The sequence below is a fragment of the Marmota monax genome, unplaced genomic scaffold, assembly GCF_021218885.2.
Source record: "Marmota monax isolate L192 unplaced genomic scaffold, Marmota_monax_Labrador192_F-V1.1 WCK01_AAM20220418_F8-fsc00021, whole genome shotgun sequence".
Lineage (NCBI taxonomy): Eukaryota > Metazoa > Chordata > Mammalia > Rodentia > Sciuridae > Marmota > Marmota monax.
The window spans coordinates 18,942,150-18,967,655 of record NW_026695228.1 but is presented as its reverse complement, the minus strand read 5'-3'; the positions used below and the strand labels follow the sequence as shown (position 1 = coordinate 18,967,655).

The 25,506-nt window shown below is 34.8% G+C and overlaps 1 protein-coding gene across 2 annotated transcripts in view; it reads left to right on the top strand.

Moving 5' to 3' along the window:
* Positions 1-25,506, top strand: part of Smarcc1 (SWI/SNF related, matrix associated, actin dependent regulator of chromatin subfamily c member 1) — a 142,281-nt gene that overhangs the window by 70,925 nt on the left and 45,850 nt on the right. For both annotated transcript variants that reach the window (XM_046436403.1, XM_046436404.1), the window contains exons 13-19: positions 1,909-1,946; positions 5,226-5,347; positions 6,644-6,715; positions 9,350-9,463; positions 10,231-10,384; positions 11,638-11,751; positions 18,790-18,849. In XM_046436403.1, coding sequence (XP_046292359.1) covers positions 1,909-1,946; positions 5,226-5,347; positions 6,644-6,715; positions 9,350-9,463; positions 10,231-10,384; positions 11,638-11,751; positions 18,790-18,849 — 674 coding nt within the window. The remainder of the gene's footprint in view (positions 1-1,908; positions 1,947-5,225; positions 5,348-6,643; positions 6,716-9,349; positions 9,464-10,230; positions 10,385-11,637; positions 11,752-18,789; positions 18,850-25,506) is intronic.

The window sequence follows — 25,506 nt, the reverse complement described above, 5'->3', positions numbered from 1 at the left end:
AATCACAACAACTTTGCCATTTAGCTCAAAAATAACCATGGAGTCATGTAAACAAATCTTCATGCCATATTATGATGAAATTTTTGAACACTGAAATTTTAATTTCATTTACTTTTTATGTATCTCAAAGTATTATTATTTTTCTTTTCTACCAATTAAGAGTATACAAACTGTATTTTACTCATAGATGTGTTGAGAGTCTCCAAAATGACCCCCTGGGATTTGGCATGTGGTTGTACTCACAGCTAACATTCATGATAGGTGCATGGGAAGAGTAAACACAAGTGGATTCTGGGTGCAGGTTTCTTCATGTTCTTCCTCACACAAGAGTCATGAAGTGCACTGCTCCCACAGCAGTGAACTTGCAGCAACATATATGTAGTGTTTTAGCCTGAGGATGCCTATTAGACAATTCACATTCAAGGTTTTATTGGGGAGGTGGATGTGACATTTACCCTCTCCTAGTTGTTACCAAAATTCCTTACTTTAAAAGGACAGCCGATGTACTGCGTAGCTTTTCATCACTATGACAAAATACATGGGGAAATCAACTTAAAGGAGGAAAGATATATTTTAGCTCATGGTTTCAGAGATTGAAGTCACCTGTCTGTATTACCATGGCCTATGGTGAGGTAGAGTAGCGTATTGATGAGGGATGATGGGGAGAGCTGGACATCTCATAATATATGAGAAGCAGGCAGAAGGGGGACGGGGAAAAGATTGGGGACAAGGTATAGTTCCCAATGGCACATCCTCAAGGACCCAGTCCCTTGAACTAGGCCACTCCCTCCTACATTTCTTCCATCTTTCCATAATGCCATCAGTTATGAATCTATGAGAGGATTAATGTATTAATGAGATAAGACACCTTGTGATCAAATCACTTCCCCCAAATCCCTATCTCTGAACATTGATGCATTAGGGACCAAGCCTTTATTTAATACATGAGTCTTTGGGCAAACCAAAATAGCAAGTATTCAAAAATTAACCATACTATTATTTTCATAAACATTTTAAGCACAGCTAGCTAACTTTTCACATCTGTTAACCCGTTCACTAGGACTATTCAAAGAGTCAGATTCCATATAAAAACAGGCGTTTGACTGCATTTCACCAGTGAACTCTGGTTTTCCCAGCCCCTGTGCTTTTGAATATTTTGTTTCTTTTGTTTCGTTTTTTGGTAATTGCTTTTCAAATAACAGATAATGGGGAATATTTTTTTAGAGAATATGTGAGTGAAAGAATTACTTTTCCATATTCTTTTTGATTTTCATAATGCTTTTTGTCCTACCACGGAATCATATTACTTATATATATTAAAAAAAAAAACTAAAGCACTGAATATAATTATTTGTGCAGAAACCTCACTACATTGGCACTTTTGCTTTTCAGTGTAGGAATCAACTGCCTCTTTTAAATTTTAGATGAGCTTTCTCTTGTTCTTTTGTAAGACCAGCATTTAGGTCCTGAGTCCTATATCCTCGAAAGGCATTAACTTTCTACCGGTACTTTGAAAGGGATTCCTTATCTCTTCTTCTTTTTTTTAACGCATCATTTACCCATTTCCTCTAGAATTCAAAATAATATACTGTTTTCACCAGTCCTTATGAGAGAGAGTCCTAATCAAATCCCATGCCCATATTATTAACAAGATCACCACTGTGATATTTTTAGCTCAATTAGTAATTAATTATAAACTTCTCATTGTTTTTTTTTTATTTCCTATATTTTGGAATTTCTAACACCTCTCTGCTTCTTTGTAAAATTACAATTTACCTAATTATTTGGGGTGATTTTGCTGTGCTTGCTTTTGTCTGTCCTGTATAAGTTTTTAGACTGTAAAGATTCCAGATAATCCAAACAGCATTTATCTGTTTTTAAAATAATTTACATATTTTGATTTTGCAGATGAACAAGATGAAGAAACAATGACAACAGGAGGAAAGGTAAAAATTATTTAGTCCTGTTGAGAGGATTTTCTTTAACTATCCTGTGTACTGAGTAGAAATACTGGATTGGAAGTTGGAAACGTCCATAGAAATCTTCTACTTTGAGACTCTTGTTTTGTTTTTTGGTACCAGGGATTAACTCAGGGCACTCAACTACTGAGCCACATCCCCAGCCCTATTTTTTTTTTTTTAAATATTTATTATTTTTAGTTTTCGGCGGACACAACATCTTTGTTTGTATGTGGTGCTGAGGATCGAACCCGGGCCGCACGCATGCCAGGCGAGCGCCCTACCGCTTAAGCCACATCCCCAGCCCCCCAGCCCTATTTTGTATTTAATTTAGAGACAGGGTCTCACTGAATTGCTTAGTATCTTGCTGTTGCTGAGGCTGGCTTTGAACTCTTGATCCTCCTGTGCTGCCGGGGTTACAAGCGTGCACCACATGTATACCCGGCTTAATATATATATTTTTTAATTTCCTTTTTTTTTTTTTTTAAGATGGAGTCTCACTGTGGTGCCCATGCTGGTCTCAAACTCCTGGGCTCAAGTGATCCTCTTGCCTTAGTCTCCCAAAGTAACCAGGACTTCAGGCACATGGCACTACACCACCAAGATGAATTCCCTTTTAAATAGTCCTCCAGAATAGTTGTCTTCCTTGGTCCCAGAATTTTATTGAGAAGAATCTTATATCTTCCTAGGTAATGTTCCTTGGTATAGTTTCTGTTTTCATGATCCCTTGGTTGCAAGTGATAATCAGAAAAGACCACACTATTTCAGATGTTATATAACAATGAGGATGAGTAGGGTCCTTGCCTTGATTTTTCTGTTTTCTTTTGGTGTGGCTAATGAAGACTTTGAATTATGCTCTTGGCCTCACAGTTACCTACTTCCTATTTCATCAGTTCTGTGAAGACATATGAATCATCTCGTTGGAAGGTGTTGGATTTAGGCAGGGTTTAATTTTTTTCTTCGTCTTCAGTAAATGACCCATTGTTTCAGTCAGGCTATCATGCTTAACTTTGTTAAAATGTGTAATTAACCCCGAATGCTCTTGAAATAACTTTCTTAATTTGCTAAAAATATTTCTTTTTTTCCAATTGCCATCGAAACCCCATTCTGATATTTAACATTTGTTTTATATACATATAAGGGATGAACAGAGTCATGAAGACTTCTAGTGAAATTGTTTCAACAAATTCTTTACCTGTATTATTGTTATTTTTTTCCTTTAAAATTAAACTTCATTATTCCAAAGCTACCTTAATAATGAATATTATATTTTGAAAAGATGTTAGTATACAGAGTAAAAGGAAGAAAATAGAAAGTTAAAGGCACTTACTTGTGAGATTTTCTTTTATGCCAAAGGGAAGAGTTTTGAATCCACATACAAGTCATAATGCTACATAATGTAAATTTAAGAGTTTCTCTAATATCCTGCCCCACAGTATCATTCTGCCTTTTGTGTCACAATTGAGAGAGATTATTGAAACATAAACTGTTGTCTTTTATTACTTGCATTGCCAGCCTCTTCCTGGTTTTTCTGAATAAAGTAAATTTTTTTGTTTCCTGGTTGATTTATAAAACCTATACCTCAAAAATACATTAAAACCAACTTGAAACAACACATTAACCCTCACAATATTTTTTGCTAGTAGCTTCCCTGATTTTGGGTAAGGAACTTTGTCATGAGTATTACCAGATTGTTTTCTTCAGCATCATTTAAGTAACAATTTTAGAGTTCTTGTTGTTTTCTTGCTTTCTTTTTTCATTGATCTTAAGGGAATTGTCTTAAGTTTATAGGAAATTACACTTGATTTTCATCTTATATATTATAATACAGGAAATTAAGTTGAATTAACTTAAAAGTATTAACAGTGGAACCATCGTCAAAGAATACAGATTCAAAATCAGTCTAGTTTCTTTCTTTTTTTTCTATTTTGCACTTGAGATTGATCTTGGGCACTCTTAAAACTGAGCTACATATGCAGCCCCTTTTAGTTTTAGTTTTGATACAGGATTTTAAAATTTTGTCCAATCTGACCTAAACCTTGCAGTCCTTCCTCCATCAGACTTCCAAGTTTTTGGGATTATAGGTGTGGACCCCATGCCCAGCTATGTGGTTTCTTAATAGAAAATAACTTCATAAGGTTAAAAATAATAAAAGTACCACAAATGAAATATGATAGATTGAACCATACAAAAGTGAATGACTTTGTGACTGTCAAAAAGCTCATTTTTTTTAGTAGTCCTTTAGTTTTCTTGATAAAGATTTTTATTTTTAAACTAGTTATGTAGAATCAGAGACTTTTAAAAATGTTTTATAACATGTTGGTCTAGATTCTTTAAACATTTTAATATTATGCAATACTAAAAAAAAGGGAGGCAGGGATTAAAATATACTTCTAAGATATAATGTATAATATGGAATATTTGATCAGGTTTAGATTTGAAAGAAAAGTCTGTATAGAAAATTTCTGGGATACATGTATCCATTTAGATATAAACAGTATATTACAAGTGTTATTTTAAAATAATTATTATTATTGTTGACTGATATCATCACACCTGTATTTTGACCTAAAGGAGTGATTTTGAAATTGTTTGGAAGTCAGTTTTGGGGGAGGTTTACTTGCAGTACCTCTGATAAAAAAAAAATCAGAGAAAATGTTAAGTAGTAAGTAGTAATCAGAGTGATATAAACCTCTATGGACTGTCTTGACTTATATTCTGTTTATAACATAATAGTTTTGTGTATGTTGACAAGAAAGTAGTATCTGCTAATAAGTGAGATAGTTCACATAGGGCTTCTTAGATACTTATCTGCTCGGAGTTTGTAGTACAGGCTGTCCTATTGTCACTTGTTAGTATTCTTGTCCTCCTCATGATAATGTCAGAACTAGTAATTTATATTTGTGAACTGGGATTAAATAAAACTGAACAAGTAAAAAAGAAGCTGCTGTGAAAAGAGATTTAATTAATTTGAGCTTTGTGAATTCTTCATTATAGACACCCTTTCTTCATTCAACTTGCTAATTAATCTTGTTATGAGGTACTTATTTTATGAGTCCATTCCCTAATTGTAAAAAGGAGGGATGAAATCTGCTCTTTCAGCTACCACTTTGTACCTTAAAAATTGAATTTTTTATATTTGAAATTTGTTTCCTGTTTTTTTAAAAATCAAATCAACTAGCTTCATTATCTTTGAACTAATATCAAAAGAATGGTATGTTAAGTCTGTCTAGTTCTGTCTTTTGAACTTTGGCTTCTTTTCTATAGGAAGATGAAGATCCTGGCAAAGGTGATCAGAGTCGGTCAGTTGACCCTGGTGAAGATAATGTGACAGAGCAGACTAATCACATTATTATTCCCAGCTATGCATCATGGTTTGATTATAACTGGTAAGTGTGCCACATCCATGGTACTGAGGAGTCAGAAAACTTTCCTTGAAATCAGGTTGGAGTCTCAGTCCCACATCAGGAATTGCTGTCACATTGGATGAAGGGAGATGGAAAGTGATTTTAATCTTTGAAAAGTGTTTTTAAAACAATTTAGAGGTGAAAATTATAATACAGGGTAGTAAAATGTTGTAAGCTTTAACATAAGTCATTTAGATTCAGCTATGATACACAGGAAAATGTTTAATTATGTTTGTGATTTTAAAATGTTAATTATATAAACCAAAAACTGTTCTCACTACCATATAGAGCTTTGTTTTACTAGGAAATATTTTAAATGTAGAAGTCTTTTTCAGTATAAACTCTGGTATGAAAAAAAAAATCTTGGGAAAACAGACCTCTTTGGGACCATGGTTGGAAATAACTAAAGCCCTAGATATTGTATTTATTGATTGTTTAAGAGTTATCTCTATTTCATATTGGGCGGCCTTTTTAAATTTTTTATTTTAAAATATTTAAGTATGAGAATTTATTCCTCCAAATAGATTTAACATTTTTAAGTAGTTTCTAATATGAAGGTTATGCATTTACTTCAGTGATGCTCAGTTACTCAGATCTTGGGGGTTAGTTTAGACATTTTTATCCTGTTCTTAATAATTATTGTTTTATTCTTTAAGGATAGATCCAATTTTTAATACATTTTTCTAGCCTCTATATAGACTTAAAAGATAATTTGAAGAATAGAGAGCCAGGGGCAGTCTCATACACCTTTAGTTCTAGTTACTTGAAGCTGCGACATGATATTATAAGTTCAAGGCCAGCCTTACTTAGTGTGAACTATCTCCAAAAAAAAAGTTGGAGGGAGGGACAGGGGATTTAGCTAAATGCTTGGTATGCTTGCTTAGTTTGTGCAAAGCACTGGGCTCAATCCCCAGTACCAACATGGGGGGATAAATACAGTACATGGTTCACTTGAGCTTTAGTTTTGTCCAAAACCATGGTTGTTCTCAAATATTTAGACTTTGCTGCATGCCTTAAAAACCAAGTGAATGCTATTCCAAATACTCTGGATAGTTAGGAGCTGTAATGAAATACATATGTACCTCTTCTTTGAGAATCAAAGGGGAAGCTTCCTTTAAGTTTGTTGTAGTCTGTTAATACAAAGATATTTGTCCAGTGTAATTAATTTTGCCAACCAGGGCTTAGTTTTACTTTGAAAATTAAACATAGCTCAAATTTCAAGATTTCATTCTTCTTCAATCCTCTTTTCTCCCGCCCCCCCCACCCCCACCCTTTCAGTATTCATGTGATTGAACGGCGTGCTCTTCCTGAATTTTTCAATGGAAAAAACAAATCCAAGACTCCAGAAATGTGAGCCAGTGTTTTAGAAAACTTTTTTATTTGGGTGTTCATGACAGGGATTCTTAAATATGCTTCTGAGTTTGCTATTCTTGGGATTTGGAAGTTTGCAGATACTTCTCAATCTACTCTGAAACAGTTCATGTGTCATCTGCACAGCATTCCTTACTTATTTCAATGGAAAGTGTATTTAATATTTTTTTGCATAAACCTTGAACTACATGCACATCACCTCTTGTAGTTTAAAAGAGTGTTTAGTTCATGTTCTTATTACATTTCCCAACTTTGGTTTGCATGTGTGTTATAGATTATACATATTCATGTATTAAAAACCCAAGAGAAAATGGAATCTTTTTCCTCTTCCTAATAATTCATTACTAGTTAAAAAGTATTTTAGCTGTGTTGATACAGCTACATACGAATTGATCTTGATTGTATAATTTATGTTTATAATTTTTTTTTTTTTGAAATAGAGAAACATAATGGCAGAAAAAGGTTTGCCAGGAAGTATTTTTATCTTTTCCTTGCAATCTGCCAGCATACACTTATGGAAATCCTTGTCTCTAAGATAATAGTCTATACCTCTCATAATGTAAATAACCTTTCATGTATTATCCTTATGGTATTAACCTGTTACCTATTATATACGTATAACTGCATAAACAGATGCTTAAATTTGAACTATTAAGGAAGAATTGACTTTTTTCTGATTTTTCACATAAAATCCATGATGGAATGCAGATAATTAATGATAAGCTTTTTGTGAGTGTGTGTGTGTGGGGGGGTGTGTGCTGGGGATCGAACCCAGGGCCTTGTGCATGCAAGGCAGGCACTCTACCAACTGAGCTACATGTTCCCCATCGCTGATAAGCATTTTCTTGTGGTAGTTAATTCATGCTAGTTTAAGATTCCAATTTTTATTTTATTTTTTGTGATGCTGGGGATTGAACCCAGGGCCTTCTGCATGTAAGGCAAGCACTCTACCAAATGAGGTATATTCCCGGCCCAAAATTCCAATTTTTAATGTTAAATATAATTTCAGCCTTTCCAAAATAATATTTAAGGAGTTACTTAAAACCAGAATCGCAGACTGGGCACAGGAATCCCTGATAGTTTTTTTGCACCTATTCTCTATTCTTTTTTTCTCTTTTCTCTTTTCCCTTCCCTTCCCTCCCCTCCCCTCCCCTCCCCTCCCCCCCCCTCCTCCTCCTCCTCGTCTTCTTCTTCTTCTTCTTCTTCTTCTTCTCTCTCTCTCTCTCTCTCTCTCTCTCTCTCTCTCTCTCTCGTTGTTCTTCTCTTTAGTTATATATTACAGTAGAATTCATTTTGATAAAATTATTCTTGTGGGTTTACATAATGGTGGAATCCACTTAGGTAGTGTCATATATGTCCATAGAAAATTTATGTTATATTCATTCTGCTTTCTTTCCTATTTTTGCGTGTATTCTGACATGGTATTATTATTCCAAAGAATTTGCCCATTTTCAGCATTTGTAAATACTTAATGGTTTTTAGTAGCCTTCTCCTGAAAAGCAGTATTTTGCATTTTAGCCAATTTCACTTTGCAAATTAATCTTTTATTATTTGCATATTTACCTGTTGCTTATTCAGGAGCTGTTTTGATCAGTGTACTCTCTTTCTCGTCTAATGTAGCTGACCTCAGGCTACCAAAGTCTTGTTTTACTTGTGTGCCCAGACTGATCGTAAGGTTTCAAACTCCTTAAGTATTTTTGGTGGATATGCTTGGATGCATTGCGGAATCTGCTATGCCACTGAGTCTTTTTTTTTTTTTTTTTTTTTTTAACTTTTTTGTATGTTCTTGTCTTACCTCTGAATTTGGCTCCATGGGTTTTACTTGTTGCTTTCCTGGGTCTCCCTGGAACTGCTGCCATGGGAAGGTATACAGTCATGTCAAATTGACATGTGGCTATAGAAAGATTGTAGAAATGAGTTGGAGCAGAGGTTAAGAGCATAGATTCCACAGCCACCATACTTCCTATGTTCATTCTGGCTCTTATGCTTCCCAGCCCAGTAGCCTAACATAGTTTTTAACCAGTCTGTGCTTATGTCTCATCTATAAATGGGATGATAAAAGATCTTACTTTATTGTGGGATTTTGAGGATTAATTGAGTTACTATATGGAGAACGCTTAGAATAGTGCTTGGCACACCCTAAGTGCTAAGTAGATGGTAATAGGAGAGATGGCCTAAGAAATCATGTGTTATCTGTAGATTCTGCATGCATCCAAGGATTTATAAATCCCTTCTCCACCATGACCAAGTTTGTGGTTGTTATTTCACATTAACATCATCAAATCAATCTATTTTTTGTTATACACTAGTAAATAATTACTTTGCTTAATAGGATTTCTGAGTTAACTGACAACTGTAAATACTCATTATCACTGTTGTTTGTTGCCTGCTGTCTTAATTTTTTGTTGTATACAATTTTGAAGAATCTGAAGAAGTTTGATTCTTTGAGTAACTATTTCTGAAAGAATTGCATGTCTGCCTTATGAATTTTGCCCTTGGGGATCTGAAAGATGTAGTTCTGTGGTAAAACACTTGCCTAGCACAAGAGAAGCCCTGGGTTCCTTCTCTAGTACAACTGGAAAAAAAAATTGAATTTTGCCCATGTTTTTTTAGATACTTGGCATATAGAAATTTTATGATTGACACATACCGTCTGAACCCCCAAGAGTATTTAACCAGCACTGCTTGTCGGAGGAACTTGACTGGAGATGTGTGTGCTGTGATGAGGTAAATTTCTTTGACTTCTTTTTAGATATTTCACAGCACGTGGTTACTGATGCATTGCTTTTAATATTTGATTAAACTGGATGTTTTTTATTAGTAATGTGTAAATCTTAATAATGTAAATCTAATAAACATGTGTTCAAAATTTTTAATACTGAGTTTTTTGGATGTTTTTAATTTTAAAATCAAATCATAAAATTAGCAGAGATAAACAGTGAATTGCGTGGGAAGTGGATAGACTCTGTCTTAAATCTGTCTGAGGAAAAAAATACAAAATGTGGATTTCCTTCTGTGAATTGAATCTATGCTTGAGTTTTTTCACTGTTGACCTAAAAAGCATTTGTTCTCGTTACTGTGATCAAAACTATTAAACTTTAGTTTATCATTGGTTTTGAGGATTTATATTAGCCACAACATTTTGGGTTTGTACAAGTTATCACTCATGTAACAAATCGAATTTGTCTGGTACTTTGGTGGTATGAAGCTTGCAGAGAACATATTTACTTGCTTTCCTGTACTTTTTTTCCCGTTTATTTATTTTTTCATTACAATTCTTAATACACCATTATACAATAATTTATTATATCTCTGTATATAAGGTATGTTGATACCAAATTCACATCTTCATACTTTTTTAGTTCTTTTCAGTTATACATGACAATAGAATATACTGTGGCATAATTATGCATTTTGGTTTTTAATGACATGATGATGGTTGTAGAAATGAGGTTAATTCTCTAGATTTTAATTTTCGGAGCTTTATTCTTCAGGGTTCATGCCTTTTTAGAGCAGTGGGGGCTCGTTAATTATCAAGTTGATCCAGAAAGTCGACCCATGGCAATGGGACCGCCTCCTACTCCTCATTTCAATGTATTAGCTGATACTCCCTCTGGGCTTGTGCCTCTGCATCTTCGATCACCTCAGGTAAATTATTGCTAACTTCTCTTCAGGCCTAGATGGCAACATCCACTGGAAGCATTCCTATTCAGGAGTAATTATTGTCTTAGAAAGTTATTTCTTAGCTGATAGCTTTTGGGTTTGTGTGTCGAATGTGTTTTGTTTTGCTATTATAAATGCTCATCTGTTAATAATTTGTAGTGTTTGCTGGGCATGGTGACATACACCTATAATCACAGTGACTCAGAAGATTGATGCAGGCGGATCATCAAGTTCAAGGTCAATCTGGGCAACTTAGTAAGACCCTGTGTCAAAATTTCAAAAAATTAAAAGGATGTCGCTCAGTGTTAGAATGTTACTGTATTCAATCCCCAGTACCACCACCACCTCAAAACAATTAAAAAAAAGAAAAGAAAAAAAAAACCATTTAGTGTTTAAGGTAACAATGTCACCAGTTACAAACCTGTTTGTCTTATTCTTTCAAATTATAGGTTTCCATTCATATTTATCCTTTATCCTTCTGCCATCACTAATAAGCAAATAACACAAAAACAACTTCTCTTTCATTCAGTCCTAGTAATGTGAATAAAAAAATGTTCAAAAGTTGATTAAAGATTTGAAAAGTGGACATCCATACACATGTTGAAAATATTATTATTATGCTAAACAAATTATAAATAGCAATAAGATGGTATAATAAGAACGTAAGCTACAAATTTCCCCCCAGTGTGAACTAGAGCATATATTAAAAAAAAAAATTGTTGTCTTTTCAGGAATGAAAGGGAAAAAAGCATCAAAATTCTGAGGGTCTTGCTAAGTTGCTCAGACAGGCCTTTGAACTTGCCATCCCTTTCCCTCTGTCTCCTGAGTTTCTGGGATTACAGGTGGACACGACAGAGCCCAGTGAAAAATGCCAGAAAATGTTTCTTACATGTTGAGTTTTGTTACAAGTGTAAGTGGAGATTTCAGTGTTTGGGTCAGTTTTAATTTTTTTCTTTTTTTTTAAAGTCTGGAATGTACACAATATCTTTATTTTGTTTATTTATTTTTATGTGGTGCTAAGGGTTGAACCCAGTGCATTACATGTGCAAAGCAAGCACTCCACCACTGAGCCACAACCCCAGCCCTTGGTCAGTTATTTTTTTGGTGTGTATATGTGTGTGTATTGTTGTTTTTCACCAGGAGTGATATGAATGCCAGTATTAAGGATTCTTAAAAAACCTTTATCCCTTTTACTTTGAATAGGTAATATAATAATTTATCATTTTTCTTACTCATAGGTACCTGCTGCTCAGCAGATGTTAAATTTTCCTGAGAAGAACAAGGAAAAACCAATTGATTTGCAGAACTTTGGTCTTCGTACTGACATCTACTCCAAGAAAACATTAGCAAAGGTAAGATAATTTTTTGTAAACACATAGAGACTACAGCCCAGAATGTACTCTGTCCTTTTAAGATGCATTGTTTTCCATGGAAAGTAAAATCTACCTATGTGGAGGAAGGAAGTGAGCTTTCTATGGAAATTCGATGGCATTTTATAAAACAACACACACCCTTTTTTCCTATGGTTAGCAGATAGGTATTTTAAAATAACTATGAATAGTATACGTGGGAAAATGGAGAAGTTGAACAGAGAACTGAAATATATTTAAAGAATCATGAATATTCTAGAATTGAAAATTATACCTAAAATAAACTCATTGGAAGACTTTAACAGCAGACTAGATACAGCAAAAGACATGTTAGTGAACTCAGACATGTTAGTAGATACTTTAGCTGAAATATACTAAAATAGTAAGACACAAAGAAAGTATGTGGTATAAAGAGAGGACAGGACAAAGAGAATAGAGTTTAAGAGATATTTAGTCAAAAGAATTAATATATTTCTTTAGACTCAAAGAAAAAGAGTGGAGAAGGAGTGATTTCTAAAAATATGATGGCTAAAAATTTTCCGGAACTAATAAAAATGGATCAGATACTCACCAAACAGTTCCAAATTTGGATACTGAGAAAACCATACCCAAATATGTGTATATATATATATATATATATACATATACATGGGGGGGCAAGCTCTCTGCCACTGAGCTACAATCCCAGCCCCCCAAATGTATTAAATCTCTTAAAAACATTATCTGAAAAAAAGCCAGTTACAGGTAGGAATGGAGGTAGAAATGGATATATTAAACTCAAAGGAATAATAAAATGCTGAATTTTCAACAAAAAATATTACAGTTGAGAACAAATAGAACAATATTTTATTTATTTATTTAATTATTTATTTAAATCGAGCGAGAGAGAGAATTTTAATATTTATTTTTTAGTTATGGGCGGACACAGCATCATTGTTTGTATGTGGTGCTGAGGATCGAACCCGGGCCGCACGCATGCCAGGCGAGCGCGCTACCGCTTGAGCCACATCCCCAGCCCTAGAATAATATTTTAAAGTAATAAAAAATAGGAATTCTGTATCCAGTAGAAATACCTTTGTAATGGAAGATAGATAGAGTAAATCTGTTTGCAGACTTTGAAGATCGTGGAGAACTTCAGTAGCTTACAGTGGAAGACCTAAAGGAGTTCTTCAGAATGAAGGGTAATAATCCCAGACAGAAGTACTTGAGTCAAGGAAGGAATAAGGAGAACAGAAAAGAGTAAATATGTTGTTAGATATAGAGTTTATGGCATGAAGAAATGGCAAAAAGTTGCTTGGAGGTTAAATTTAGTTAAATCAATGTGAATTTTTTGCATTATTTATAAACAAGAGGAAAATACTAAATCAAGATAAACTATAATTTGACCAAGCATTTTTGGGAATGGAATGCATCTACATAGAAGAGTGCCAAAAAAAGTCAACTTGTATATCAGTATAAAAAACATTTTTGGTCGGTTGGGGCTATAGCTCAGTGGCAGAGCACTTGCCTAGCATGTGTGAGGCACTGGGTTCGATCCTTAGCACAAAATATAAATGAACAAATAAAATAAAGATATTCTGTCCATCTACAACTACCCCAAAAAAATTTAAATAATAATAAACTTATTTAAATAAACTTTAAATAAAAAAAAAGACATTTCCAGTTCTTTTTAGTTTTTAGGAATGATAAGGGATTATTTATAGCAAAAGTAATATTGTATATTTACGTCTATAACATATGGATGTTAGATTCCAAACAGTTGGCATGAAGGATGGGAGGGAGAATAGACGCATACCGGACTAAGGTATTTAACCTTTACATGAAGTACTAAAATGGTATTTGAAATCACACTGTGGGGCTGGGGTTGTGGCTCTACAGTGGAGCGCTCGGCTCGCAAGTGCAAGACCCTGGGTTCGATCCTCAGCACCACATAAAAATAAATGAATATTGTTTCCAACTACAACTAAAAAAATAAATTAAAAAAAAAGAAATTACACTGTGATAAGTTATAAATGAGCATTATAAATCTTACTAAAACTCTTTAATAATGTATAACAAGTAAGCAAATAACGGAGGTAAGTACACACACACACAAACTCCATAAGAAGGAAGGGAGAGGGAGAATATAAGGAACTGATTAAAAGAGTAGAAGTCTAATAACAAGCTTGTATATTTACGTCTAACCCTAGCAATTATAATGATAATTTTAAAAAGTGATTTGGGGCTGGGGTTGTGGCTTATTGGTATAGTACTTACCTGGCATGCACAAGGCCCTGGATTCAATCCTCAGCGCCACCCACAAAAAAGAAAAAAGTGATTTTTAATACTCAAAGAGCAGAAATAGGGGCTGGGGATGTTACTCAAGTAGTAGCGTGCTCGCCTGGCAAGCGTGAGACACTTTGATCCTCAGCACCTCTTAAAAATAAAATAAAGATATTGTGTCCACCTAAAGCTAAAAAAATAAAATAAAGGAAAAAAAAGCAAAAATAGCTCAATTAGATTACCAAATCAGAATACGATGTTGTCCATAAGAAACCCACTTCAAATAAAAGATGTAGAGTAACAGTATAAGAAGTGAAGAAGATATCCCTTTGTAAACACTAATCAATGGAAAGCACAAGTCACTCTCTTTAATATTGGTAAAAGTAGACCTCAGAAAGTTATTTTAACAGATTTAATCAGATATTTCATAATGATAAAGGGATTCATCGAAAGGACATTCCATATATGTGCAACTAATTAAAGAGCACTGAAATATAGAAAGCAAAAAGTTAGAAAACTGAAAAGAGAAAAAGACACAATTATGTTGGAGATTGCAATGTTCCTTTCTCAGTCATTGAGAGAAGCAGTAGTTAGGAAATCATTAAGAATATAATAGACTGGGCTTGGGTTGTGGCTCAGTGGTAGAGCACTCGCCTAGTACATGTGAGGCCCTAGGTTCAATCCTTAGCACCACATAAAAATAAATAAAGGTATCGTGTCCAACTACAACTAAAAAATAACTGTTTAAAAAAAAACATAATATATGCCAGGCTCTGGTTGTGGCTCAGCAGTAGAGCGCTCGCCTAGCATGTGCAGGGCCCTGGGTTCAATCCTCAGCACCACATAAAAATAAAATAAAGATATTGTGTCCAGCTACAACTAAAATATATTTTAAAATATATAAAAGACTTAGAACAATACTATCAAGCAGCATGACCTGTTTGTTTGGTTTTTATAAAAGACTGCAAAAGAACTTTTCAAGTACCAGGGAACATTCACCAAATTAGACCCAATCCTGAATGATAAAGTGAATCTCTGTACATTTAAAAGGATTGAAATCATATAGTGACATTAATGACAAAATCATAACATATTGTACAATTTTATACATGTAAAATAAATGTAGTTGACTCCCATCCATATTCCGCATGGGCGGTAGAAATAGGTTTCCTCTTGGGGGGGATGGGCTGGCTGCGAAATAAAGGATAAAAAAAAATAGAGTGGTGAAAAAACCACAGAACACAAAAAATAATTTTAAAAGTTGTGGCGGATGGACTAGTCAATCTTAGGGAACAAGCTTCCACACTGAAAAGAGCAAAATGGAGCCCATGCTTGCTTTATTTATATCAGGGAACATCAAAGGTTTTTCCATGGAATGTTCTTTGCCAGATAAGGTAGGAGGTGGGCTGTCCATTTCCCAATGAGTTAAGCCCAACTCCGGGTCTACAAGGGGTCTTCCTAGTAGAACAGACATAGAGGTCATGTGCCTTGGGCAATCTAATGCGGGGTATGGGTAGCAGAGGATAGTTCCCAAGAATAAAGATAAATCTCCATAGCTCTATACCAAGAGAAGACCCTCAAGTAATTCACGGGTGACTTCCCATAGTTCACTGGTAACAAAATAAAAACTAGAATCTCCAATCAGATAACTAATAAAGAAAGTTATGGAGTAAGGACTTGTACTTGGAAGAGATGAATAAATTTTATAAATCTTCATCCACAGTGATAAGAAGAAAAAAGAAGACATAAATTACTGATCATTAATGAAAGCGTAGGGCTGGGGTTGTGGCTCAGTGGTAGAGCACTTGCCAAGCATGTGTGAGGCACCAGGTTCTATCCTCAGCACCACATAAAAATAAATAAGTAAAATAAAGGAATTGTGTCCATCTACAACTAAAAAAATTAAAAAGCATATATTAATACTGATGCTACATGTTAAAAAGACAATAGCTAATACCTCTGAGTGGCCTTATATCTAATATATCAATATATAGGTAAATATGTTCCCCAGAACAAACTCTTAGCCTAGATGATTCCACAGATTTGAACCATACATTTAAGGAAGAAAAAAATACCAACATACATAAATTCTGAGGAAGTGGAAGTGGAATGAACATTAAATTATAGCTAAACATAGAGATATCCAGTTACAAACATCTGTATACACACACACACACACCCCTAATATATCTAGATACGTTGATAAATGAGTATAAAAGAGAATTAACAAATGAATCTATAAGAATGTTCATTTTAATTTTAATCAGTTAGCAAAACAATATACATAACCAAAATGTATGAATAGTAAGATTTGTCTTTTGTTTAGATAATATAATATCACTTAAAAATTACCTACTTCTTCCTATAAAAACGTGGTTGAATGTCGTTGACATAATATTGAAAAAGAATGCAGACCCCACAAACTACATATCATATGATTTCATTATTTTAAAATTCAGGTCCAAGTAATCTAACCAATGGTAGGAGTGTTCAGAATAGTGTGTCCTCCTGAGGGTGGCTGTCAACTTGAGATTTCAAGGCGTATTTGGGGTTTTTGAGTTGTATCATACGAGTTGTAGGTAAAGTTGTATCAAGCAGCACACTAAATATTTATTTGTGAGAGTGTGTGTGTTTGTGTGTGTGTATGTGTGTGTGTTATAACTCAGTAAATCAAAAGAAAAAATAAATCATGCAGAAACCTCAGTAAACATTTCATGGGCTCTGATGAGGCTACATGTGATCTTTCTTGAGTCATTTGATTTTAAGGAGAGAAAGATTGACTTAAACCACCGAGAATGGACAAAGTCTGTGCTATACACTGTGCCAAAGATATGGGGAAATGTTTGCTGAAGACCTGCCCAACTGATGTTCATGTCCAGGTTTTATAGATCTTCCCTTTATTCTCTTGGCTCTGATATCTTCAGAATTTAGATGAAATGTTAATGAATTTTATTCTTCTTGGGCTCTAAATTGGATTGGTCACCTGATTCTGGTTTATTAAAAAGAAGAACCTTTAGTTATTTTCTTTTTTTTTTTTTTTTTGAGAGTACTATTTTTCCAAGTTTATTGATCATTATTGAGTCATTAAAACTTAGGGGATTTTTTGTTTATTTATGGATTTTTGTTTTTTTTTTTTAATTTTTATTGTTGGTTGTTCAAAACATTACATAATTCTTGATATATCATATTTCACACTTTGATTCAAGTGGGTTATGAACTCCCATTTTTACCCCGTATACAGATTGCAGATTCACATCAGTTACACATCCATTGATTTACATATTGCCATACTAGTGTCTGTTGTATTCTGCTGCCTTTCCTATCCTCTACTATCCCCCCTCCCCTCCCCTTCCCTCCCCTCTTCTCTCTCTACCCCCTCTACTGTCATTCATTTCTCCCCCTTGTATTATTTTTCCCTTTCCCCTCACTTCCTCTTGTATGTAATTTTGTATAACCCTGAGGGTCTCCTTCCATTTCCATGCAATTTCCCTTCTCTCTCCCTTTCCCTCCCACCTCTCATCCCTGTTTAATGTTAATCTTCTTCTCATGCTCTTCGTCCCTACTCTGTTCTTAGTTACTCTCCTTATATCAAAGAAGACATTTGGCATTTGTTTTTTAGGGATTGGCTAGCTTCACTTAGCATAATCTGCTCTAATGCCATCCATTTCCCTGCAAATTCTATGATTTTGTCATTTTTTAATGCAGAGTAATACTCCCTTGTGTATCAATGCCACATTTTTTTTATCCATTCGTCTATTGAAGGACATCTAGGTTGGTTCCACAATCTTGCTATTGTGAATTGTGCTGCTATGAACATCCATGTAGCAGTGTCCCTGTAGCATGCTCTTTTTAGGTCTTTAGGGAATAGACCGAGAAGGGGAATAGCTGGGTCAAATGGTGGTTCCATTCCCAGCTTTCCAAGAAATCTCCATACTGCTTTCCAAATTGGCTTTAGTTATTTTCTAACGTAATCCTCAGGGGATCTGAGCAATATATTGTGAGTTACAGGTATATGTATCTTTTCTTTTTCAAAACACCGTACTCTAGGTTTTTAATTCTACAATACTTAGATTAGTTCTTTTTGTTCTCTAGGACTATGTGTTTAGGCACATCCACCCGTCCACACACCCACCAAAAGAAAAATATTTTAGAATGATATAGATTGAATACCCCAGTGACTCAACAAATCATAATTTGTTACCTGCAGTCTATGGCCCAAATGCCATGATTTGTAAGCTATTTTAAAAAAAAAAACTATATTAAAGAGGTAATTTGTAATTTAGGGAATTGGAGATTTTTTTAAAAAATCAAGGATGTTAAAAATGAGTTAAAATTAATTTGATGGGATTAGATTCATGAACCTATCAGTGTTTTATATATGTGTAACGTCTTGGAATCTTGGAAAAAGTTATCTTTTCAAGTTATACTAAATAGTTGTTACATTAAATGTATACTAAATAGTTGTCAATTTTTGATATGTACTATAGTTACTGTGTCTTTATTGTCTGCAAAAGGTCTTTCCAAGTATCAAAATAATAGAAATAACATGTCCAAATCATTTATGAGTCCCTGATAGCAAGAATTTTTGAAATATGATGACCTTTTGTTGGAAGTTTAAGTTCTTAAAAGTATTTATTTGTTGAGGGACTTACTTTGCATATTTGCATGTAACAGTCCTGTGAACTTAAAAGGGAATCTTGCTTTCCTCCATCCATATTCATCTTTATGACTAAATCATTGTTGATTTTGCTTTTAAAGAGTAAAGGTGCTAGTGCTGGAAGAGAGTGGACAGAACAAGAGACCCTTCTACTCCTGGAGGTAAGCTGTCAGTGGACCCCCTTTATCCACCTAAGAGTGTGTACTAAGATTCTGACTACCTTTTAAATACACCTGTAGTGTTTAATTAAAACAGTTACCCTCAAGACTCAAGTGGTTGACACAGTGCTTTTCCTGTGGACAGCCCTCATGCTTTTGACAATGGATGTTTAGTCCTTCCACATACCTCCCACTTCTTATCACCAAATATTAAAAACACATATTTAGACAATTAGGTGTAATAAAATAAATAAAATCAATAATTTTTATTGTTTCATCAAGGAAATGTTTACTTTAAACTGGCTTAATTTTGAAGGTATGGCAGTAAATGAAATGGCTAAGACAGTTTGTTCTTAGCTGTCACCATCTTGATTTGTGCTAAGATGCCACTACTACTTTTGTGCCATCAGTATACATGTCAACTTAATGAAAAAGTGATGTTCTAGTATTCCCATGAAAATTATTTGACCTCCCAGCCGAATTTGGTGCTTACTGGTTCCCTGGGCCTCATTTTAAGATACAGTGGGCCTAGTGACATCTTGGTTTCTGTAGTGCTTTGATTTAGTTTCTCAAATTGTTCTAACAATTGAGATTGCTTTATAAGTTCTTAAAAGTATTTATTTGTTGAGGAACTTACTTTAGTAGTACACTAAAAATATTTCCTTTTTAAAAATTTGTTCTTTCTCTTTCTTGTTTATCCCTACCTTTGTTTTTCTTTCCCCTGACCCCTCTTCATTTTGTGATCAAAATTCAAACACATTTCTTGTTATAAGCTGTTTGCTAGTATTTTAATTTTTTCTTATCTGCAGTTGGTATCAGTGATATGCAGAGAGCTTCTTTTCTGACCTACTTTTATTTCAGAACTGTTTGGTCTAGCTGTATCTGCCATGGATGTTAATTTAAAATGAGAGTGTTCTTGATCCATGTAAGGGAATATAACTTGGTTTTGTATTACTGTTTTGGAATCTTTTTTTTTTTTTTTTTTTTTTAATTTATTTATTATTTTTAGTTCTCAGCGGACACAACATCTTTGTTGGTATGTGGTGCTGAGGATCGAACCCGGGCCGCATGCATGCCAGGCGAGCGCGCTTGAGCCACATCCCCAGCCCTGTTTTGGAACCTCTGGTCTCTGGGGAGAACTTTACTTCTACAAAAATCACTGAACACAACAATATAATTTTTTTTGCAGCACATTGATGCTCAGAGTTTTTTCTTCTTCCATATGTAAGATTAATGGATAGTAAATACAGAGTGAGGAAAGTTTGACTGAGCTTCTGTTTATCCTAAACATATCCAAGAAAACCACAGTATCCTTAAACAATAGTACATTTTCTCTCCTGCAGATGGAATCTGTGCTATAGTGGATTTGTCTTTTAAACAGGAAATTGAGTCAACACACATTAACTTCCCTTAACATTGAGAAACAAAAGGCTTCCCAACAGCATTGTTTACACTAACATTTTCCATTTATAAAATTTATTTACAGCAATTAATACCTCAAGAATATGAAATGATGAAAATTTTTAAATAGATTCATACCCAAGACAGATTTAAATTTCTCCCTAATAAATTGATAAATCTGGTAGTTTCATGTGGGTTTATTTCCCAAAGTGTATCATGTCACTCAGGTAGACAAATATATGATATTGGTAGCATTCCAGATATTTTTTATTATTCTTCAGACCACTCACTTTTTCAAAACAGTTTTTTAGTAAGGTTTTTTTATCAAAGCACACTTCTTAAATGAATGCTGAAGGTTAAAATCTTTGATTATATTCACTTTCTTATTACAAATATTGAAAGCATAATATCAGTTTTGCAGATAACCAGAGTTGAATGTGTTCATTGGACAAAGGAGCACTTTACCACTGAAACATATCTTCAACCTCTTTGTATTTTTTTATTTTTGAGACAGCATTTCACTGAGTGGCTTAGGGGCTTGCTAAATTGCTGGGGCTTGTCTTGAACTTGCCATTCATTTGCCTCAGCCTCCAGAATTGCTGGGATTACAGATGTGTGCCACAGCGCCTGACTGAAAAAAATCTTTGATTGTTAGAGATGAAGGATAAAATAAGCTTCCATATTATCCTTTAAAATGTTGTAAGATCAAGATGATGAAGGTTTGCTTGAATAAAATGTGTCTCTACAATTTCTATTTAGTCCACAACTGATTCCTCCCCATCATTTATAATTGCTACTTGGCTTGGAATTGACAAGACTTCGATTCGTGAGCTTATTGGCTCGCCCTTCTTTTAAATATTTATTTTTTAGTTGTAATTGGACACAATGCCTGTATTTTATTTATTTTTATGTGGTGCTGGGGATCAAACCCAGGGCTCGCACATGCTAGGTGAGTGCGTATCTACCGCTCTACCACAATCCAGCCCTGGTTCTCCCTTCTTAACTTTAGTCTTTATTCTTTGCTTTCTCAGGTTATCTATTTATTTTCTCTTAGATAATTAGTGGAAGTAAAACAAATTTTATATAAAAGCATTTTTACTTTTTTTTAAATTTAAAAGTATTTTAATGCATATCATGGGAAAAAATGCATATCATGGGAACAGTTTCTCATCTTTTATTTTTTTTGGTACTAGGAATTTAATCCAGGGGCACCTCACCACTGATCTACATCACCAGCCCTTTTTTTATTTGTTTATTTTGAGACAGGGTCACACAGAGATTCTGAGACTGGTCTCAAGTCTGCAATCTTCCTGCCTCAACCCCCTGAGTTGCTGGGATTACTGGTGTACACCACCACACTGGGCTTCTCAGGTTTTTTTTTTGTTTGTTTTTTTTTTTTTATGCTGATTAAATTATAGAAAAGATACTCAGTAAACTGGCTTTCTCATGTGTATACTTTTAACATACCTTTTTCATTGTCCCCTCTTTTTTTTTCTTTAGAATATATATTTTTAGTTGTTGATGTACCTTAGTTTTTACTTATTTATATGTGGTGCTGAGGATTGAACCTAGTGCCTCACACATGCTAGGCAAGTGCTCTGCCATTGAGCCAAATCCCAGCCCCTGTCCTTTCTTTTTTTTTTAAGGGGGTAGCAGTCTGTCACTGAGCTATATCACAGCTCTTTGTTTTAATTTTGAAATAAACTTTCCCAGATTTACCAAGACTAGCCTCAAACTTGCAATTCTTCTGCCTTATTTTCCTGAGTCACTGATTGCAGGCATGCACCATCACACTCAGCTATACCTTTTGTTAATAAGCAACCAAGCAAATATTTTATCCTGTGTAATTTAAAAAAAAAATTTAGTTATACATGGGCACAATATCTTTATTTTGTTTATTTATTTTTATGTGGTGCTGAAGGCCGAACCCAGGGTCTCACACGTAAGAGGCGAATGCTTTACCCCTGAGCCACAACCCAGCCCCTCATCCTGTGTAATTTTGAACTGCAGTACAGATGAATAGGTCTTCCGTTTTAGAACTTGTGTATAGGGAAAATTTTTTTTCAATGCTTTTTTCCAAGTGGCAGGCACTCTTCCACTGTTCTATACCCCCAGTGCAAGAAAGGCAGTTGTTTTTGTTTAATGAGATGCTGAGTATCAGGGCTGGAAGGGTAGCTCAGTGGTAGAGCACTTTCCTGCCTTGTGGAAGGCCAAATTCTGTCCCTAGTACTGCAAAAAATGAAAAATAATACTTCTGTGAATATAATATTGTTAATGTTCAAGTATCAGAAACGTTCAATCCCTTTCCTTGTTTATTCCAATTTCTTTCTTTTTTTTTTTTAATATTTCTTTTAGTTGTCAATTGACCTTTATTTTATTTATTTATCTTTATGTGGTGCTGAGAATTGAACCCAGGGCCTCGCACGTGCTAGGCAAGTGCTCTACCATTGAGCCACATCCCCAGCCCCTGTTTATTCCAATTTCCTGTGACAAAATTCAGTGAATTTTATTAGGTACTGTGTTTCAGGAACTGTGACAGACACCACAGATTGAGATGACTAGGACACAGTGCCTACCATCAAAGAGTTCATAATCTAGCAGGTGAAATAAATAAAATACAACACTTGAATACAGTATTCCCAATTTTATTATAGGAGGTATACCCAGAGCACCAGACAAATACAGGAGAGCTGCTATGCAAATGGGCTGCATATATAAGATAAAATGAATAGCTTTCTGGGAATGGTATGGAAGTAGTTGTTCTAATACAAGGTGTTTCTAGTATAGAATAAACTCTTATTCACAATACATAGGAATTGTTGTGGGGTCTGCGTATTCTGGAATTTAAAGAAGAAAGAGTGAGATGGCAGACTCCTAGTGATAATTGGCTTTAACGTCATAAGATAATGATAAGCAGTGAAATTGTTTTAGGCAGGATAGAAATGTATTTTGGGGAAACATACTTCAGTTTAGCAATACAGAAAGTGATGAATTAAAGTACAGAGAGAAAAGTTCCAAGAATCTAAGTATGAAGGCTTGATCCCGGAATAAATATCTAGTAAAAAAACTTCTTTGTGTCACCCTATTCCCTTCCTGGCCAGTCTTTCACTTTTTTCCCTATTGAAGTCTTTTCTCCAATTTCCCCCTTTCATGTAATACTACAGTCAGTGTCCAGGCTGTGGCATTTTACTCTTTCTGATCCGTATGTTCTTCTAGATGCTAACTCTGGCTTAGATTTTGCATCTGGAAAGGTTCCCCAAATCCAGCTTTATTCTGGAGAAAAAAAAAAAACTTTCACCAGGCACTGTGGTGCATGCTTACAATCCTAGCTACCTCGGGGGCTGAGGCAGGAAGATCCCAAGTTCCGACCCAGCCTTGGCAATTTAGCAAATTGTCTCAAATATAGAAAGGGCTGGGAATGTACCTCAGTCATTGAGTGCCCCCAGTACTGCAATCCTCAGTACTGCAAATAAAAATTTAAAAAATTTTAACTTTTTTTTTTGATTGATTGAAGCAAAATGAATGAAGAAGATAACAAGTTCATTGGAAAAGGTTATGATAGAGTATGTTCTACCTGTAATTAGAAATTTGAGACAGTCCTAATAGGTATGTTTTTGGCTTCTAAGTAATTCCCTCTAGAACTACCTGAAGTCACTGAATATCCAAAGGAAACCCTAATTTCCCTAACTTTTCAAGGATTTAATGAGTAGAGCATTTGCTGATTTAGTTTTAGAATTGTCCTCTATCGGGCTGGGGATGTGGCTGAAGCAGTAGTGCGCTCGCCTGGCAAGCGTGCGGCCCGGGTTCAATCCTCAGCACCACATATAAACAAAGATGTTGTGTCAGCCAAAAACTACAAAATAAATATTAAAATTCTCAAAAAAACAAACAAACAAACAAAAGATAGAATTGTCCTCTATCACTGCAGTAAGAATGAAAGCCTGGAGCAGCATTTGGAGCCCAGGCTTATGAATTCACTGAGGCAAGTAAACATAAAGCAAACTATTGTAGAAAACCCATCTCACAGGTAATTAGGCCTTGAAACTAAGGTTGTCATTCAATGTTATTAACATTTGAGCCATATGATCGGGGGAAGTTGGGTTCCTGTGTGCAATATAGGACATTTCACAACATCCATGGCCTTTACTCAGTAGATACTAGTATAGTATTATCTCCCTACTTGCATCATCACAAATGTCTCCTAACATTTCCACATGTCTCCAAAAAGGTGTAATTGTCTCCATTGAAAACCATAGCCCTAGTAGGGCTAGTGATATAGCTTGGTAGCAGAGCACTTGTTCAACATGCCAAAGGCCCCATCTGCAACACTACCAAAAAGAAAAAGAAAAGAAAGATAGCCCTGAGAGTATAGAATAAGAGTAGTAAATTCAGTAAATCACTACAGATTTTTTGTTTTAATTTTTATGCTGTATCGGGATTGAACCAAGGGCCTGCACTCTAAATTTTGTGATGGGGTTGGAGTCATAGTGCAGTGGTAGAGTGCTTGCCTAGCACATGTGAGGCACTGAGTTCGAACCTCAGTACCGCATAATAATAATAATACATAAATAAAGTAAATGTTTTGTGTCCATCTACAACAAAAAATATTTTTAAAAATTTTGTTGGGGATAGGGTCTTGCTAAGTTGCCCAGGCTTGCAATCCTCCTGCCTTAGCTTCCCAAGCAGTTGGGATTACAGGCATGCACCAATATGCTGTACTAGTTCTTTGACCCATTGATCTGTTTGTTTTAAACTGGGGATTAAACCCAGACCAATTTACCACTGAGCTACTTCCCCAGCCTTTTAATTTTATTTTTAAATAGGGTCTCATTAAGTTGTTTAAGGTCTTCCTAAATTGCTGAAGCTGGCGTAAAACTTGTGATTCGCTTGCTTCAGCCTTACGAGTCGTTCCAATTACAGGAGCGCACCACTGTGTTTGCCTTGACATTCTAAACACTACATATTCCTGATTTTCACCTTTTTCCTCTTACAGATATATTACTTTTTTTTTTTTTTTTTTTTTTTATTTATTTATTTTATTTTTTATTTTAGTTTTCGGTGGACACAACATCTTTGTTTGTATGTGGTGCTGAGGATCGAACCCGGGCCGCACACATGCCAGGCGAGCGTGCTACCGCTTGAGCCACATCCCCAGCCCCGATATATTACTTTTTATTGGAGACTTTTAGGATTCCCTGAGAAATTATAAATTTTAAAAGTAGACATTTGTATACATTATGAATTATATTATCAGTTTAT